Source organism: Cylas formicarius, unplaced genomic scaffold, assembly GCF_029955315.1.
Source record: "Cylas formicarius isolate icCylForm1 unplaced genomic scaffold, icCylForm1.1 PGA_scaffold_2__14_contigs__length_35257938, whole genome shotgun sequence".
In the NCBI taxonomy this organism is placed as follows: Eukaryota; Metazoa; Arthropoda; class Insecta; order Coleoptera; family Brentidae; genus Cylas; species Cylas formicarius.
This window is the reverse complement of record NW_026844319.1, coordinates 9927772-9945214: the sequence shown is the minus strand read 5'-3', so window position 1 is coordinate 9945214 and position 17443 is coordinate 9927772. Positions and strand designations below refer to the sequence as shown.

The window sequence follows — 17443 nt, the reverse complement described above, 5'->3', positions numbered from 1 at the left end:
CAATGATTTTTTTTTGCATTTCGCTGATAATGATTAAAAGTTCATTTTCGATTTATACCGGGTATAGTAAAAATGTAGTGTTTTTCCGGAAACTCGTATCACCCTGTGAAGTATACTAGCAACGGAAACATATAGGTCATCTTTCCCCAAAATGTTCTTTTTTGGTTTACTTCATTATCTCTGTTATTTAAGAAGATACATCGTTTTATAGCGTAACATGTTTTTGTAGACTTTATTATTCAGTACATTCATTGTTAAATATGTTCAAGTAGGCTTTGGAATTTTTCTGGCATTTAACACCATTTTTAAACAGATTTTCTCTTTTAAATTTACAAAACTGTTCGGAAATTGCTTATTAAATTTTCTTTTCGTTTAACCAGTTGCCCGACGATTATTTTATTCTTGAAAAATGGATCGAAAAAAAATTTATCGGCAGAAGAAGTAGTAAAAGCTTTAACTTTAGTGGATGGGGGCCATTCAATGTGTCATGTTGCTAATGTGATAGAAGACATCGTTCGACAATAAGTCGTATGGTTGAACGATTTAATGAAACAGGAAGACGAAAACGATGTACCGATCCAAGGGATGAGCATTTTGTTAAACAAACTGGTCTAAGAAACAGAAAGATCACTTGTACTAGACTAAAGAGGGAACTCAGAACTGTTCGCCATCATTAAAATATCGTCTCGAATAATCAGAAGACCTTTAAGTAAGGCTGGTTTAAGCAGCAGAAGACCGGCAAAAAAATAATTGCTCGCCAGAGAACACAAGAGTTCCAAGATTGCGTTTTGATGATTGAAAGATTTTTTTATGATGAAACGAGAATTAGTCTCAATTGTCCTGATGGGTGTGAACGTATTTGGCGAAGGACAGGAGAGAGATTTGCAAGTTGCAATATATCATCAAAAATCCCGTTTGGTGGAGGCTCTGTAATGTTTTGGGGACGCACAGATTTAGTTTTGGTTAGTGTATGATCAATGAACGCCGATTATTATCTAGAAAACATTGTAATTAAACAGAGTCCAGAACATAAATTGAGAAAATCTTGGCCAAAGATGGAGCTACCTTCTACCGCTATATGTTTCGGTTGCTAATATACTCCACAAGGTGATAAGAATTTCCGGAAAAAACACATTTTTATTTCACCTGATATAAATCGAATATGAACTTTTTCTCATTATCAGCGAAAACTATGACGTTATCAAGGAACCAACCTACAATTAAAAAAAAGTCATTTAAATCGGATCATAAATTCAGAAAAAAAAAGCACCAAAAAGTGTCAAATTGATGATGTTGCGTTAATTTTGTCCAGGAGTCTATGTGAAAATGGCCGCGGTCAAACTTTGCCGTTCATCATTTCTTTTTTTTTTCTACTGTTTATTGGACCTTGAAACACGATTTGTCCGAAATTTGAAGCTATCAACTTCAAATTTGGGAAGAAAATAGCGTTCGGTTAGGAAAAAGAACAATTTTCTAAAACCGTTTCTACGATCAAAAAAATTATTGGATGAAAAGATCCGCGAGATCCAGTGCTATAAATTTTATTCTTGATAATTTTGAAAAATATATAGCGTGTACCCGGTATTCGCAAAGAACTGTAATTTGGGTTCCTTTTTTAAAGAAAATTGGCCATAACTATGTGATTCATTAGTCAATTCATTTCAGACAGCTAAAACTTTTCTATTTAAGGTGTTACCTGTCGTACGGGGTGTTCCATATTTTCCAGAAATGTATTAACATTTAAACAGTTCAAATTTGGCGCAATCAAATCTGGCAAAGTATTTTTTTAAAAATTCGAAAAAAACTTGTTGGGTTAGTTCTCGAAAATTATTTACCCGATCGGCAAAATTCTTGAACAGGGAACGCGGGATACCCAGGGCTTTAACTTTTGTTTCAAGCATTTTTTAGATTATATACAGGGTTCATTTCGGATTAAAATATAAAATTCCTTGAAAATTGTTCTTGTTCAGAGTAAATTATTAGCCGTAAATTAAAATTAGAGCTATTTGGTTTTAACAGTGCTGCAGGCCGCATCGGTTTCGTCTATCAAACACGGTTCCCGAGATACTTGAAAAAATCCATGTGAAATTCGCCATTTTTAGCGCCAATCTGGACACGATGACGTCATTTGCTAATACGATGTACTGTATATTTTCGAAAAAAAAATATTTACTCGAAAACCATTAACTCTCTTGAACATTCATGGACCAGAAAACGTGGAAGTTCCAGGGCTACAACCTTTACTTTAGGCATTTTTTCGATTATGTGTAGGGTGGGTCTGTAATGGGCAACAAATATAAAGAACGCTGAAAATTGTAGTAGTAGTAAACGAAAAATTTGTAACAGATGGTGTAATTTCTTTTAAACAGTATCTTAACCTGAAACTAAAATGAGAGAGTTTCAGTTCATTCAGAAATCGTTATTACTAGTACAAATTTTTATATTTACTAAAGTTTGCAATAACTACGTACAAAAACGCCAAAATATATTATAAGAAGTAATATATATTCCCTTTATCGCAACCAGACTGTTCCACACCTTTTCTGACATATTTTGAATTTTAGGTCCAAAGTGATGTTCGCAGGACTAAGGCCTATCGATTGATCCGACTGCAAGCAAAGATTTTTTGAGACGTTTGTAATTTTGAACAGGGAAATCGGTATAGTTTTGCTTATTTTTTATTTCGTATGGTTATATATTTGGGATTGATGTCCTTATAATACAAGATCATCTACTTTATTGCTGCGTATTAATATTACAAAAGTAAATAAATACAGGGTGATCAGAAGTAGCTCAAAAATTTTAATGGAAAAATCGTAGAGTCATTTCTTTCATTTTTATAATTTATTCGTATGTAGCATTTAAAAAAAGGGTGATTTATATCTTATAAACCATGATCGGTTGTTGATTCTCAGGTGATCGTCTAGAATTTCATACAAATATCTATGTATATTTCAAGAAAGAATTAAACTGGCAAATTCTATCCAGTTTCGCTCAATTTCTGTCTAGGCCATAGGCGTAGATAAACTTTGAACACATTGAGACGAAAATACTTGAAAGGTATAAAGCAGCAGAGTAAAAGAAAATCTTTTTATTTTGATAGAACAGAGATTAATAAAGATTATATAGTACCAAAAATGGGGCGAGACAATAATATAAACTGCTCGCCAAAATTTCATGGAAGGCCTGTCAACGGGTATTAAGTTAATCAGGAAATTGGAAGAGGGAATCGTCCTTATTGGAAGCGAAGAAGGTTTCAGTCGTGCCTTACGAGAGATGAATTCGGAATTTTTTGAAGTCTAATTTGGTGAAATAATAGCACGACATTCCGTTTTATTCAGTCACGACGCATAGAGAACACTCCAACTATAAAATATTGGATTTGAAGATAATTTCATGAATTATCACATACGGAAAATTGACACTAAACCAGTCCACTATGTCATTACAGAAGAGGGGTAAATCCCACGTTTACTCCTCTTCTTTAATCTTATCTACTTGATCGATCCGACTGTCGGTAGAGTAGAGAAGAGACGACAGTTCCTCAGATAGCAAATAATGACATAATTTTTTATAAATTTTTGTATAATGTTTAATAAAAAATTAGGGTATCTAATACTATGTGTATAATGCCTCTATAATTTTTATTCTACCGGGACGAATTTGGCACATCATTTGTAGTTCTCGTGAATAGACAAAATCGATAAATTGACCCAAGATAGAATTTTGCAGTGAAATCAAGGACAAACAACGGAAGCGGCTTAAGTATTCGTTAGCTTACTTTATAGTTTCTTTGCATTGAGGTTTTTTATTTTACACCTTTCTAAAATGGACTTTATTAAAGTTACAAGAAAAAGTATTTTGTCTTAAAACTTTTACAGCTTTTAGAACTTTTGTAGCTCGTTACAGCTTTAGGAACTCTCTTGAAATCATTTAAGGATCGGCATTTTATTCTGTGCCACCCGGTATAAATGTTGCATTAAATAAAAACGGATTGTGTTTTAGCAAGTTACGATCTAAATACCTAACTTTAATGGACCTGTTGTTATTGCAAAGCGTAAGAAATTATCGTGTATTACGTAATTTGTTACTAAAATCACAATCAAGAAAGCCTTGAAACCATCCGACTTAATGAAAAAAATTAATACGGGCGCCTATTAATTTAATAAGTTATTTATTTGTTTAAAATATTAAGTACAAAAAAAATCCAGGTAACAAAATGAAACAAAATATTCTAAAAAACGAATCGTTCATAAAATTATGAGACTGAAGCGGATATTTTGTTGTAAATTTAAGATCTCAATTCGGGCTTAAAAGTAAAAGTTAAAGTAAAGTTGTTTTTAAACGGCCAACTTAAAAAATACCAGGCAACAATTTAATATGAATATATCTACATAATCAAGTTCCCTTGTTATGGTCATCCGAACAAGTGACCATAATAAAATAACCAAAACTATATCGATCCATTTCGATAGATGTTTACAGAAATGTATTTTTAGTACCTACATCATTTTAATCAAAAATTTGACGTGGCACAAACCGGTCGGAGCGGGCATTTATGATTGCATACTATAAATTTTCTTATAACATAAGTTTTGATATATGACTGTCAGAACTAACAGTATACCATTGCTGGAATCAAACGAAAACATCCGATGGCTAAGGAAGCTGACGCCTTAAAGTAACACTGACACAAAATTGGCGGATGGTTCCCACCGACCTCACTTTATCTTTCCTTTCCTTCCATTGCAGATCTAGAAAGTTGAGACATTCTGTATAGACATTGGACTGATACACACATCAATATCGATAACATCTTACTAAGATCACAATATTTTCGAGCCACTTAAAAATACAAAAACATTTCGAGTATTGTTTGCAACAATTACTGATAAAAAAGCAGCAAACCAATTAATATTTGGATACATATAAAGTCAAGATATCTTTGAAAATTAGTTTAAAGTTCATTACGTTTTCGCGACCGTCATTCTCTGAAAAATGATTTTCGATGTTCGATGATGGAACTGAAAAGGAGAGTCGCGATGTTGGTTTCGGAGGAACCAAATAATCATCAAGATAATACAGAAAAATACTTCTTACCGCACGTTCCTAGAGTGGGAATTGGTCGAACGTTGCAACACCACAACATTTAAATCATCTTCAACGAATTTGAGGAAGCAGGCAACTTATTACAACAACAATCTGCTTATTAAGGACTATTTGAGAAAGGTGTAAAGTAATAAAAGCGCATTAGGTATATAAAAGCATTAAAGAGTGACCCAACGAATACTTAAGCCACTTTCATTGTTCATGATTGATTTCTTTTTATCAAGGCGGTGCTAAATTGGTTTGAGTCAACTTATAGGTTTTGCCTATTGTATTGTATCCACTTAGAAATATTAAAAAATAGTGTACCAAAGGCGTACCGTAGGATACTCGCAAAAAGACAGAATTTTATTTTAACAGAATAAAAATTGGCCATTATGTACAGCTAGTTTCATAAAAAACTGATACGGCTTGAAAATTCCACTTTATATTTTGAGCAGTATCAACATAATCAGGCTGTCATATTACATTTTGACAAAACAATGATTGTTTCGACGTCCAATATGGGATCTAAACATTTTAAGTAAAAAAAAAAATATACGCATAGAGTTGAGTCTGTGTGTGTTCCTTTCAAACGTTTCTTTTTGTCTCCACCATTTATTAATAGAAAAAACGACCAAAGACCAACGATTTTCAAATTTGGTCTGCGCGTATGGGGAGGCATTTTAGGCCCCCTTTGTTATCTAAAGTATTCGCGACAACGCTGACAATTTTTTTTTATTTGACAATGACAGTATTAGAAATATGAAAACAATGAAGTTTGCATGGTGACATATAATACACCGCTCAAAACTTAAAAAGAGCCCTATTAATTGAAACCAGTCGTACACAGTACATTTAAAACGCGTTAGTGAAGGAGTAAGTGCCTCCGCAAGTTTGCTATTTATATGTTGCGGGCCCACAGCGACTTCAAGTTGTAGAGTTAACCTCATTCGCTAAAGTGTTTCTGTTGCGAGTCAAACATTAATTTTATTAAATTTAAATTAATTTTACCCAATATTTTTTTACTTAGTAGTTCAGACGTATCGCTGAATGTAACTGCTCTGTGGAAGCCGCGCAAACAATCCGTATATTTATAAGTCTGGAATGATTTATACCATTTCGAACATAACCGCAAGACCTGTTCTAACTTGCAGGTGCTTTTACTATTTTTGCAGTAGTAGATACAACTTGAATGTTAACCAGTTGCAACCTGCTTTTGTATTTTTGTTTACAGATTTTTGCGAAGTAGGACCAAGGGAGTTATTCGATGTATGGCGCACAGAGAAGGATTGCACTGCAACGACTTCAGAAGTGTATAGTTACCTACAAAAGAGAAGTATAATTTTTAAGAAAACCTCCCCGGACGAGTTTGGACAATAGTACGCAATTTATGTAAACAATTTACCAATAGATGGCGTATGTGCAACTACAACAAAAAAACGTTTGAGCAGCGTGGTTAAACAGTACTGAGCATTGCTGAGCAATGTAGAACATGATTCTTGCATCAGTGAATGCATTGTTCGTCCACGCATAGCCTGTGCTAGGATATGGCTCCGAGCAACTTTTTTTATCTTGTCAAATGTGTCTATATGCAGAAGTGAAACGAATAGCTGTGTCAATGCTGAAAACCATATCAGAATCTCTAGAAGAAACTAAGAATATCAAACAGCAACAAAACATTCAGCTGCCTACAGAGTTAACACGTGAAGAAGGATTAGGATATTTTATTCAACCTAGACTCACCAAACAACAATTTCTGCATACACGAGAACTTAATAAGAAGCATAATACCGACATATATCCTAATTATCATGAACTTTAAGCGTTGGACTTTAAAAACTTTTAAATCATACAATGCGCAAGACTATTCGAGGTACAGAAGGATGTTTTGTTAAATTTACCCTCAGTATCGGACACAAATTCCGACATAAAGTTGCTGACACTATACTAGTGGAGGTGTTACGGTGACGGTGCCGTAAGACAGTGTGAATACAAGCAGAAGTTTATGAAGGAGGCTGATTGCGATGAGCGATATGTTGATTCGCATTACTTATAATGATAATATCGTTGTGTGGAACAACCCCAGAGCATCATCGACGCCCTGTTATCGTCCGATCAAAATTATGTTTGCGAAGGAGACGACAAAATTGGTTCAGACAGAGGTTGAAAAAGTAAAACCACAAATTCAGTCCCTACATCCAACTGAAATAAATATAGAAGGCAGGAAATATTCAAATAGAAAAGTATGTTCCTACTTTACTGGCACAGATTAGGTATTATTTTACGATTTGTTTCCTCTGGGTTCACAAAAATTATGCCTGGTACTATATGCCAGTAACATTACATAACTTAGGGCATGCTTGCATGCATGCAAACGATTTAGAGAACATCATACACGGAAGATCAGCAGACTATGGAAGATTTAATGCATATGTTGTTGTTAACCACCGCCCTGTTAATTAATTGTTACCGCAAAGTACCAGATGAACCTAGACATTCTTTGCCAGAAAAAGTAAGAAGTCTGCTTCAACATACCCATCGCTGTTGCTCCAGAAATTGATTCCGACTAAAAAACTATTTCAGTTTAATCATCAATCTATGTTAGGAACAATCGTGTCAATAATAAATAATTATAATATTTCCTTGCTTGATCCTCTATTATTTTAGTTGGTTAACCACCCTGCACATAATTTGATTGGAATACCTTTATCACATCTTCTGAAACCCAACTACACCCATAATATTGCTTTAATGGGCAAAAAGTGTCTGAATATTTTGATAATAATTTTCTGAATTGTCTTTTTGAACCACTGTGCGACGGTCCGTTAGCAATAGTAGTCAAGATCCCACATTTTTTCTTTTCTTTGATGACCTGCTAGACTGCTTTTTCCTAGTACTTTGGTGTCACTTCCTCAATGGTTTAAGCAAAGAGTAGTAGATGTATGTAATAGTTCATTTATCAAATTATCTTCAAAATTTTTGTGGTTAATCAGACGATAATTTCTTATTCTCTTCGAGATGATGATTTTCTCTATACGTCGTAAATATTAGCTTACGTTATCCATAACTACTACTGAATCAGCTGAAAGATATTTTATCACATATATCAGGTAATATGATAAACAATAAGAAACGACAATAAAACGGATTTATTAGTCCAGGATTTACAATAGGGCTCAAAAATAATATTATTGCCAATAGTTTACCCACGCCTACAGCCGACTGAACTATACTTTTATGAAATAGCCTATAACAAGCTATCATTTCGTGAAGCGCTCCTTTTGCCGAGAAGCCTATCCTCTGTGTCTGTGGATGGTGCCAATGAGTGCAGAAATGTTGAAGACCGAAAGACTTTTTTAAATTTCATTAGTAATCGTTAAAACCTTGCTTAATAAACAAATGCGTTAGAAACGTATGTATGTCCCACAAAATAGAAGGGAGGAACGCTATCGTTGGTTCGTTCTGATTTAGGGAGAAGTTCGAAGCTATGGAGACGGTTGTCAAGTCTGAATGATCGATTTAATGGTAACTAATAAAATTTGCAAAATCATTCGGTCAACTTCAAAACATATGACTTGACAAGATTTTCGCAGAAGAAAACGTCTCAAGTACCTCAAGGCAATTCCGACCGAACTTAGACTAAATCCAAAATCCCGTCATGCAAATAGCACAGCAAAACTTTAAACTCACTATGTAAAGACGTTACCTCTCAAATTAAATGCGAGAACGGGGGTCATCCGACACCTAAATTAAAAGGATTTTAATTACGCTGTGCATCTGAAACACGATTCACTCGTGTTATGGATCTTATCGAAACGTTACATCTTTCCCTTGCGGTATTTTTCTGATGGGTCATTCTGTATATAAAAGTCAACGACTGATTAAAAAGTATTCAGCAAATCTAACTTTTTGATAAACAGTAAAAGGTTATCTTTATTTCCATTTTGACAATAATTTTAACTAATATCAGCATTTAATAACTTAAAATATTTGTAAGATCGGCTTACGTCAATCGATGCGATAAAAAGAAACTGCAACGGACCAGCAAAACGTAGCACAATCACGAAATGTTAAAACGTGATGGAAAATTAGCTTTATTTGTTTAAAATTGCGAATTAATCGATAAGATATCGAATAGTGTACCTTCTATCCACATTACCCGAATGTTTTTCGCAATGACAAATTTTATATGGTTTCATTCTTTTTAATATTTACCTATCTAAATTTATTTAAAATTTTCGCGACCCCCGACATTGACCGCGCGGCATTGAAAATTCTCCATTTTAGTTTCGCTTTCTATGCTAATTTTCTAGTATATTCAATGGTAATTCTCTTGCAATGTTGGTAATATTTAAATAAAAATTATTGTTTTCCAAAATGTAACATTGAGCAACTCGTTCGCCATATTATATTGAAAAGTAAGAATGAGCCCGTTACGTTGTTTTAATGAGTACAAAATTTATTTACTTATTTATTAGGCAATTTTCCAAACCCCATTTAATAATCTACCTTACTTAAAGGCTGAGTACCTTCTTCTTCTTTGCTCTTTACAAACAGTTGGGCAACACTACTATGGCCATTCGCCCATTACCGTCAAAAAATGCCCTCCCCCGCTTCCCCCGAGCCCATCCGGCCTCCATACCTGTGTGAACAGGAAAAAACCGAGGGACCGGCGACGATTGCACCTTTAAAACACTCATTAGACACTAAAAACACTAAATCCACTCGGTGGAAACCGATTCCATAATTATTGGGGACGAATACAAAGGATTCTGTCGGGAACGAACGGAGGTTATACCGCGTGCAATGCTCACCGACAGAATCCCGGCTGAGTACCTAATGTCACACGATTAAGGGATGATAACACATTACCTGTATTAAGTTAATCTGTGCTGGTTTTTTGCAATTGAAATTTGTTGTTAAAAGAGCATTCAGATTTCACAATTTTTTTACAAACCTACCCCCATAAAATTTTAAAGATGAATAAAAATTCTTCATTTTTTAAATAAAAAAAAAGTATTGTCTAGAGTTAATATATGAAGGGTTTTTGTTTTTTTACTGAATGTTAGAAGTTCCTTTTGTTTAAAATTAAAATAAAAGAACAAGAAGTAGAAACACAAAATACAAAAATTCATGTCACGTCATCAAAGTTAAGCCATAAAATGTCGTATTAAGTTGTACTATAATTAAGTCCATCATAATAGCCCGACAGTATTAACCCCAAATAAAGCAAAAGAGATGATTTTACTTATATTTTTATCAAAAACAATTATTTTGTGCTTAATTGTACATTAGGTATCATCAACACGCAATTAGAAAACATATTTACCTAGTTAATATGGTTAAATGTGTCATATTTCCCATTTTAAAATTGCTCTTCTGAAAAATTTTGAAATCGAGACTTAATAGCGTTTTTGCATTTGGTTTGAATACACAAATATGAAAGATAGTTTGCGTCTATCTAAGAAGATATATTGTCTTAAAGATATTCAGTTTAATTTAAATAAAATTTTAAATAGAAACGTATTATGTCATCAATGTCATTGTCAAAACGCATTCTCACTAAAGCACAATAGAGTTTAATTATGGTAGGTATCCTAATTACGTATTTCTACTGTTTCATTAATAACATGAGCGTAGTGTTCATTAAATGTCAAATTAGCCTGAAAAAACAACTGAGAAAAAAAATATTTTTCCAACATCAAATCAAAATTGTTACTTCAAACCACATGTTTCGACGCAGTTATTTTGCAGCTCAATAACATTATAAAAACTATATAAACATTGCGTGCTTAAGTTGCCACAGTAATTTAATATTATTGCTTGGTTTATCGTCAGTAAATGTAGTACATAGTACTTACATAATTTCCAAAACTACATATATAGAGGTCTAAAAATTTTGAAATAGTCAGTGTACGAGATCATTGTCCTATTAATAAATGATTCACATAAAATCTAAATCCTTTTAAAAATAAGACAAGTCTGTCTGGCGGAATTTTGAAATAAACCATTAATATCTCGTGAATCTGTAATCTGTGATAAGTAGTATAAGCTTAATTTGTGAAATTTGTTTTATTATTACTATTTTGCATACATGTTAGATTTATAGATGTAGGGATTTAGTCATGACTATTGTGTCATAATAATCACAAATTTAAGATATGACATAATCGACCATTTTTTAAAATGGCAATTTTTAAATAACCATTGGATGCTGTTGCCTAATATATGTATTAATTGTTTCTGCTCCTTACTATAAAATACCCAATTATGATTAAGCGCGCACAAAGTGATATTTCAAGACCTCAACTTCATTAAACATTGCCGCGAACCACTTCGGACATTTCCGATACTTAAGTAGCTGGTATTCTCATGTTTGTTAGTTCTAATGTTATTCAGTTATTCAGTCCCCAGTTTATTCCCCGCTTTGCAACGCTCCGCTGCGCTGGTGCCTAAACAAACTCATGACTAAAATGTCCTTTATCAAATCATTTGCATAATATATTATTCCAATTAATTCAACTTAATCCTCAGAAAACAATATGTGTTCTCTGGTTAGAACATTTCTGTCTAGTCTCAGTCTCAGTCAGCGCAGTCTCTTTTATCCAGATCATCTTCTGTGAGTTTCTGAAGGATTGTTATTTTACAACAGAGAAAATTAAATCGATTTTGACCTCTACACTGAATGGAGTCTCAATTCATTTTGCTTTTAACCTCTCTCCAAGTTCAATCGTAATTAAAATTTCCATATTGGGGTTTCGGTTAAGTACAGCATTTTAAATTTTAACTTTAGTAATAGTTGCCAATCTTGCCAAAACCACTTGTAAAATTTTCTTACATCAAAAACGTAGTTTCAAATACTAATAGACGTACCCGAGCACTTTGGTAAATATAAAATATGTTTCAAATCTCACGCACCCTTTAGAACAGCGAAAATAAATACAAAACATAACTGGCACGTCTTGGCATCTTCTGGTTCAATAATTATTTGGATCGAACCAACGGTTTTCGTGGTTGCCTGAATTTTTAAAAATTGAACATATGCGCTGAATATTCGTCAGCTGAAGGTGGTTATAAATCACATAAGCTTAATATGCACCATTTATTCTACAGACAATGAGAAAATCCATGGTATACTGTGTGCCATGGCAGAGAGGGACATTGCCCCCTTGTTTAAATGTCTTACCAAAAATTAACCGCAAAAACCTATTATTGTATACACTGCGGTAGCCTATTTTTTATTTTGTTGTTTTTTTATAGGCGTATAATTACTTTAAATGACTGTATTATTTATTAGGTAGTTTGTACTTGTATCATTTGTTTAAACTAAACTATAATATATATATTTCAAATTCAAGTACATAATATAATGCTAATACCCATAAAACGAAACAGAATTAAACTAAACGACTTAGCAAAACTTACTAGAACTTACCCCAGTATTTTGAATCTTATAGTCCAACAATTGATTCGAAGCCTTATCTCTCGAAGTCATCCCGATATTTTATCTAAATTGTTATAACCAAATGACAAAAACAAACAGCTGATAGTTCGCTGCACCAGCTTTATATATATATATATACTCCATGAACTTGAACTTATGTGCTTAAGGTTTCGCGTTTTCGAAAAGCTGTGCGATGTTGCTAAATTTTCAGAACGCTTGCAGAATGTTGGGTTTCTACACTGGATGTAAAATTTTGAGATAATTTATATCGTTTAATATTTGTAAGTAGGCGCTAAGATTTTGCCTGTAACTGTTTGATAATATAAAAAACTTGAAAGCCTTTTTGAAAGGTGAATAGAACATTGGCGCATTAAAACCTTCCTGAAGATCTGACAACGTTGTCTTGTTATCGGCAGATGTGACGTTTTCAAATTAGTGGTGGCAACGCGACAACAACAAAACAGTGGCGTGCAGTTATATTTTATATAACATTTTATTGTTTTAATTGTGTTACAGTACAATCTAGAATTATGGCGTAATTGTTTCCATAACTGATTGAACGGTGTGAACCTCATATCGCTGTTCGGCAGAACAGTGACCGAACTGCAAAAAGCATAATTCTTCAGGAGAAGCAAAAAACGAAAATGAAATTTTCCCTTTAAATGACATTCAACAAAAATATTTATATTTAAAGATTAATGATTAAATTTTGCACTTACGTCACTGTTCTGCCGTAGTAGCAATATAATCTTAAAATCAAAAAAGCAATACCTAATTACCTACGACTCTTGAATCAATCGCAAACCTCTAAAAAATGGCATAAACGCGATTTTTTCCCGATCACAATAAGTTGCTTCTTTAGACGGTTATATACTAAAATTTAGTACGTATTATGTCTGTACAACTAGCAAACAAAAATGTTGAATGGGAAATGGATTGGCTTTCCACTCTTTTGGTGATTAAAGTGGTTCTAACCAACATATTCTTGGTCACTATATTGCTGGACATTACCTATTAGATAAGATAGCTTATAAAGTTAAAAATTACTTTGCCTCAGGCAACTATATTTTCGTGGGAATGTTCTGCGCATGCCCCTACATTTTACACGCCTGCAGTTCGCGGCATTTTATTTCGAAACACACTAAACTGGCTGTTCCTTGAACGGTATTTGGTCATATTTTAAAAAAATACTGCCTTAAAAACGCCACAGAAAATGGCAAGTCAAACTGCCGACGGTCGAATTCAATCAACCCCAAGATTGATAAAAGCGATTTTTATTTATGGTCCAATAGGAGGAAATATAAAGGGCCGTTCCATGATAAAAATTACACATTTTAATTTCATTTTATCAATTAACAAATAAATTACTGACAACTGCAATCTTAATACCTGATGCAATTTTACAAGAACAAGTTATAAATTGTTTATATCCGTCTAGAATCTGAAATTTCATATTAATTTCATAAACTTGACCCTTGTCGCATCAGAATCACAAACAAGTGGAAACTCAATTTTACAATTGTCTATCAGCTAATTTATAAACTAGTTTAGCAATATCTCTATTTTTACTTAACTTTGCAAGTGGAGCCCAATAACTTCTCTTTTGTTGGCAAATAAAGGATTTATTCATAAGGTTGGAAGAGGAGCCCAAGGTCTAACACAATGCGACTGAAAATTAGGTATATGAAACCATAAATCTATTTTTGTGGTGTAGAGGATGGTACAAGTTACAACAAATTTAATGGAAAAAACTGTATTACAATGCTATAAAATATGTTACAATGAATCAAACATTAAAAATTAGCGAATGCTTTCAGGATCCCAATCATACTTAACAGTTTTAAAACTATTTAATACATCCATGTCATCATTGGGAATGATAAAATCTAGATCAATATTTTCTGCCATGTGATCTCTAGAACTTGCTTTAGGAATAATTGCAACATATTGTTGCAAAGACCATTTCAAAAGCACCTGTGCAGGACTCTTCTTTAGTTTAGTGGCAATGTGCTGCACCTGTTTATTTTTAAGCAGGTTGGAATTACCAGAACCCCCTAAAGGCATATAAGCTTGCAATAAAATATTTTCTTTCTTGCAAAATTCCAACAAATCTGATGGATGATAGTGTGGATGCCACTCAACCTTTAAACCTATAATATCAATATGAAACAGACCAAACATTTTAAAATTAACCTGATTCAGGGCTGGTTTTACACCATGATGATTAGCTAGAAGTTCTTGTAAGTGTCGGACTAGATAATTTGAAACCCCAATATTTCTCACAAGACCTTCATTAACAGCTCTTACCATCTGCTTCCAGCTTTCTGCTCTCAGTTTAGAAGCATTACCTCCACCATAAGTGCCAGGCCAGTGAATTAGATATAAATCAATATAACCACAATCCAGTTTTGTTAAAGATTCCCTTAAGGCGTTATATGCTTTTGCCCCCTGATCACTAGGTACTATTAAGAACAAAATTTATATATGAAGGTTAAAGGATTAGACCTGTTAAATCTCTTACGGAGTTTTGTTGTAATAAAGATATCCTGTCTTTTCAATTTATGTTTAGGCAAGAGGTTTTTGAATGCTTTACCAATGTCATCTTCATTGCCATACATTTTTGCAGTATCTAAAAAAATTAATAACTTACAATAAAGATGCACTAAATAATCGGTTACCAAAAAGTCTGTATCCAGCCGCAAGTGCATTGTCTAGAATCTCAAGTGTGGATCGCCCTTCAATAAGATAAGTTCCTACTAAACAAAAATAGCTACACGTCTGCGACAGTACCATAACACATTTTTTAACCTACACCCTATAAAGGGTATCAGATCGCCTGAATGGAGCTTGAATTTCATGTCTTTTGCTTTAATATTTTCCATTTTCAAATGCTGAAAACTGAAGTTGTATCTTTACTCAACACCTTATATCTATGCCGCATATTAATTGCCAATTGTCATATTATCTTCTCCTTTATTTAAAATTTCCGTGCCGCTTGCAAAGGGACACTCGTCCATTGCCGACATCCGGTGACGATTACACTTTCTTTCGTAACTGACCAACATCAAACTTTAACATATTCAATTTATTTTTAATGTTTGCTCCAATTACAAAAAATAAAAACGGCTTCCACCGAATTTAGGTCCATCCAGCCTCCGTACCGGCGAAATTTCCGAATTCCGAATGGCTGATGCCACATAATTCAAACCGAAACCAAAACTTATTTACGGAATACAAAGGATTCTGTAGGGAGAAAGTTTTTTTTATTTATTGGTTTATTTTAGTGTTGCGTCAATCGTTCATTTTACGAGAACCGAATCAATCAGTGACCGATTTCGAAAAGGACCGAATCATTTCAATACTTTTTGATGCCAACATAAGCGGCAATAGTCACTGAATCCGAACAGTCCGAACGACCGATTCAGATTCATTTGACTTTGAATGATTGTTGGGTTTGTTTTCTATTCTGCTCGTAGTTAGTATAATATTTAGCTGGGTTCTGCTTTTTATTGAATCACGATTCTATCAAAATAGGTGCTACGTATTGGGTTGTACCAGTAATACATCAATTTGCTTAAATTAAATACCTGTGTGGAAATAGATATTTCATTCAATATTCATTTCAACACATCAGCAAATCTATAGATCGATGTCGCAACTCAATACTATAGAATAATTATAACAATACTCCCATTCCTTTTTCGTGACCTGTCTTAGTCATGCATTTAAATCTTATACCATTCAAATGATTCCGGCGAATTCGGTCGGTCGATCGATCGTCCTGTATTCGGTCACTTCAGATCGGTCAGGGCAGCAGCGACAGCAAACAAGGTGATCGAATCGTTACGAACAAGCGGGATTCGGTCGTTCGATCCTATGAAGTGATTGAATCAAAGTGACCGAATCAATCGTGATTGACACAACTCTAGTTTATTTGGCCCTGCAACTAGAGTAATTTGGTCTGGATACAAGCATGAATATAAGACATCCGGAAACCGAGCATTACACTGTACAAATCCATAATCATCCACACAAAACAAGCAGTAATTCACAAAACTATAGGTACTACGCGTGTAGCAGTTCAATTAGAAAATGTACTAAACATTTTTTTTTCAAACGACACAATTTTTCAACCGATATCTAACTTTTGGAGCCGGGCTGGAACAAATGTCCACCATGTGCCATGGTTCGGCAGTGAGGTTCAGCAAAGAGAGGTTAATCCGCTCACCACAAAATTTTTTGTTACGGTTAAATGGGCTAATTCCGGCATCCACCGAGGAAAATTTTGACGGATAACAATTTTGTACACACACACAACACCCAAGGGAATTGAACCCGCACACTCCGGCAAGTCGAGTTGGCAGGTTTAATGCCTGGCCAACCGTGGTATTCTCGGTCCGCTACCACAGAATTTTCTGTCTTATTTATTTAATTTTGACAAGACAACATAGAAGTCCGCGCCAAGACTAATTGCCGTAGATTATTTATTTTGCATTGCACAATGGCTGACTCATCAAACGACATATTAAAGATATACGAGTATAATTGAAAATGTATTCCTGCAATTTGCGCATTTGATGACAATGAGACCATAGATACCATAATTGTCAGTTGGTCCAGCCATAGCATTTTATAGTTTTTTTTGTGGTTCATTGCTATTATTTCAAATTGACAAATATGAGAAATTGGATATAATACAGGTGATTATCAATGTGCATTTAATATTGCGCACACACAAGTTTATGTCGACACGTACCGAATTTTTTGTAAAAAATTATATAATTTATGCGAAAAAAATTATATTTTCCTTGTCTACTTATACCAAAAAAAAGATATATGCTCATATGACATATTTTTAAGAAACTAATAACCAGCCTAATAAAAATATGAAAAATCACACAGGGTGTTCCA

At 33.8% G+C, this 17443-nt stretch overlaps 2 protein-coding genes across 8 annotated transcripts in view; both read right to left on the bottom strand.

The window, feature by feature from the left end:
- The window catches only part of LOC132698269 (catalase-like), a 29494-nt gene extending 16830 nt beyond the window's left edge, over positions 1 to 12664 (bottom strand). The window contains exon 1 of the mRNA XM_060664242.1: positions 12524 to 12664. Within this exon, the coding sequence (XP_060520225.1) occupies positions 12524 to 12583 (60 nt within the window). The 5' untranslated portion in view covers positions 12584 to 12664. The remainder of the gene's footprint in view (positions 1 to 12523) is intronic.
- On the bottom strand, positions 12524 to 17020 carry LOC132698271 (aldose reductase C-like). Of its 7 annotated transcripts, XM_060664246.1 has the most exons (5): positions 15345 to 17016; positions 15211 to 15288; positions 15054 to 15161; positions 14726 to 14994; positions 12524 to 14674 (listed from the first exon to the last, which is right to left on the bottom strand). In XM_060664246.1, the coding sequence occupies exons 1-5, from the start codon at positions 15412 to 15414 to the stop codon at positions 14333 to 14335; spliced, it is 867 nt and encodes a 288-aa protein (XP_060520229.1). In that variant the 5' UTR covers positions 15415 to 17016; the 3' UTR covers positions 12524 to 14332. The 7 variants fall into 7 exon arrangements, with proteins under 7 accessions (XP_060520229.1, XP_060520234.1, XP_060520227.1 ...); XM_060664251.1 differs by having other exon boundaries at positions 12524 to 14994; positions 15211 to 15285; positions 15341 to 17019; XM_060664244.1 differs by having other exon boundaries at positions 12524 to 14994; positions 15345 to 17019.
- Positions 17021 to 17443: the final 423 nt, after the last annotated feature.

What these genes read in the sequence shown, in the direction of transcription:
- LOC132698271 (XM_060664244.1), bottom strand. Translation starts at nt 15,414, where the DNA reads ATGGAAAATATTAAAGCAAAAGACATGAAATTCAAGCTCCATTCAGGC. An exon ending in TCTGATACCCTTTATAGGGT is followed by an intron (nt 15,289 to 15,344) that starts GTAGGTTAAAAA and finishes ATTTTTGTTTAG; the next exon opens with TAGGAACTTATCTTATTGAA. An exon ending in CTTTATTACAACAAAACTCC is followed by an intron (nt 14,995 to 15,053) that starts GTAAGAGATTTA and finishes TGTTCTTAATAG; the next exon opens with TACCTAGTGATCAGGGGGCA.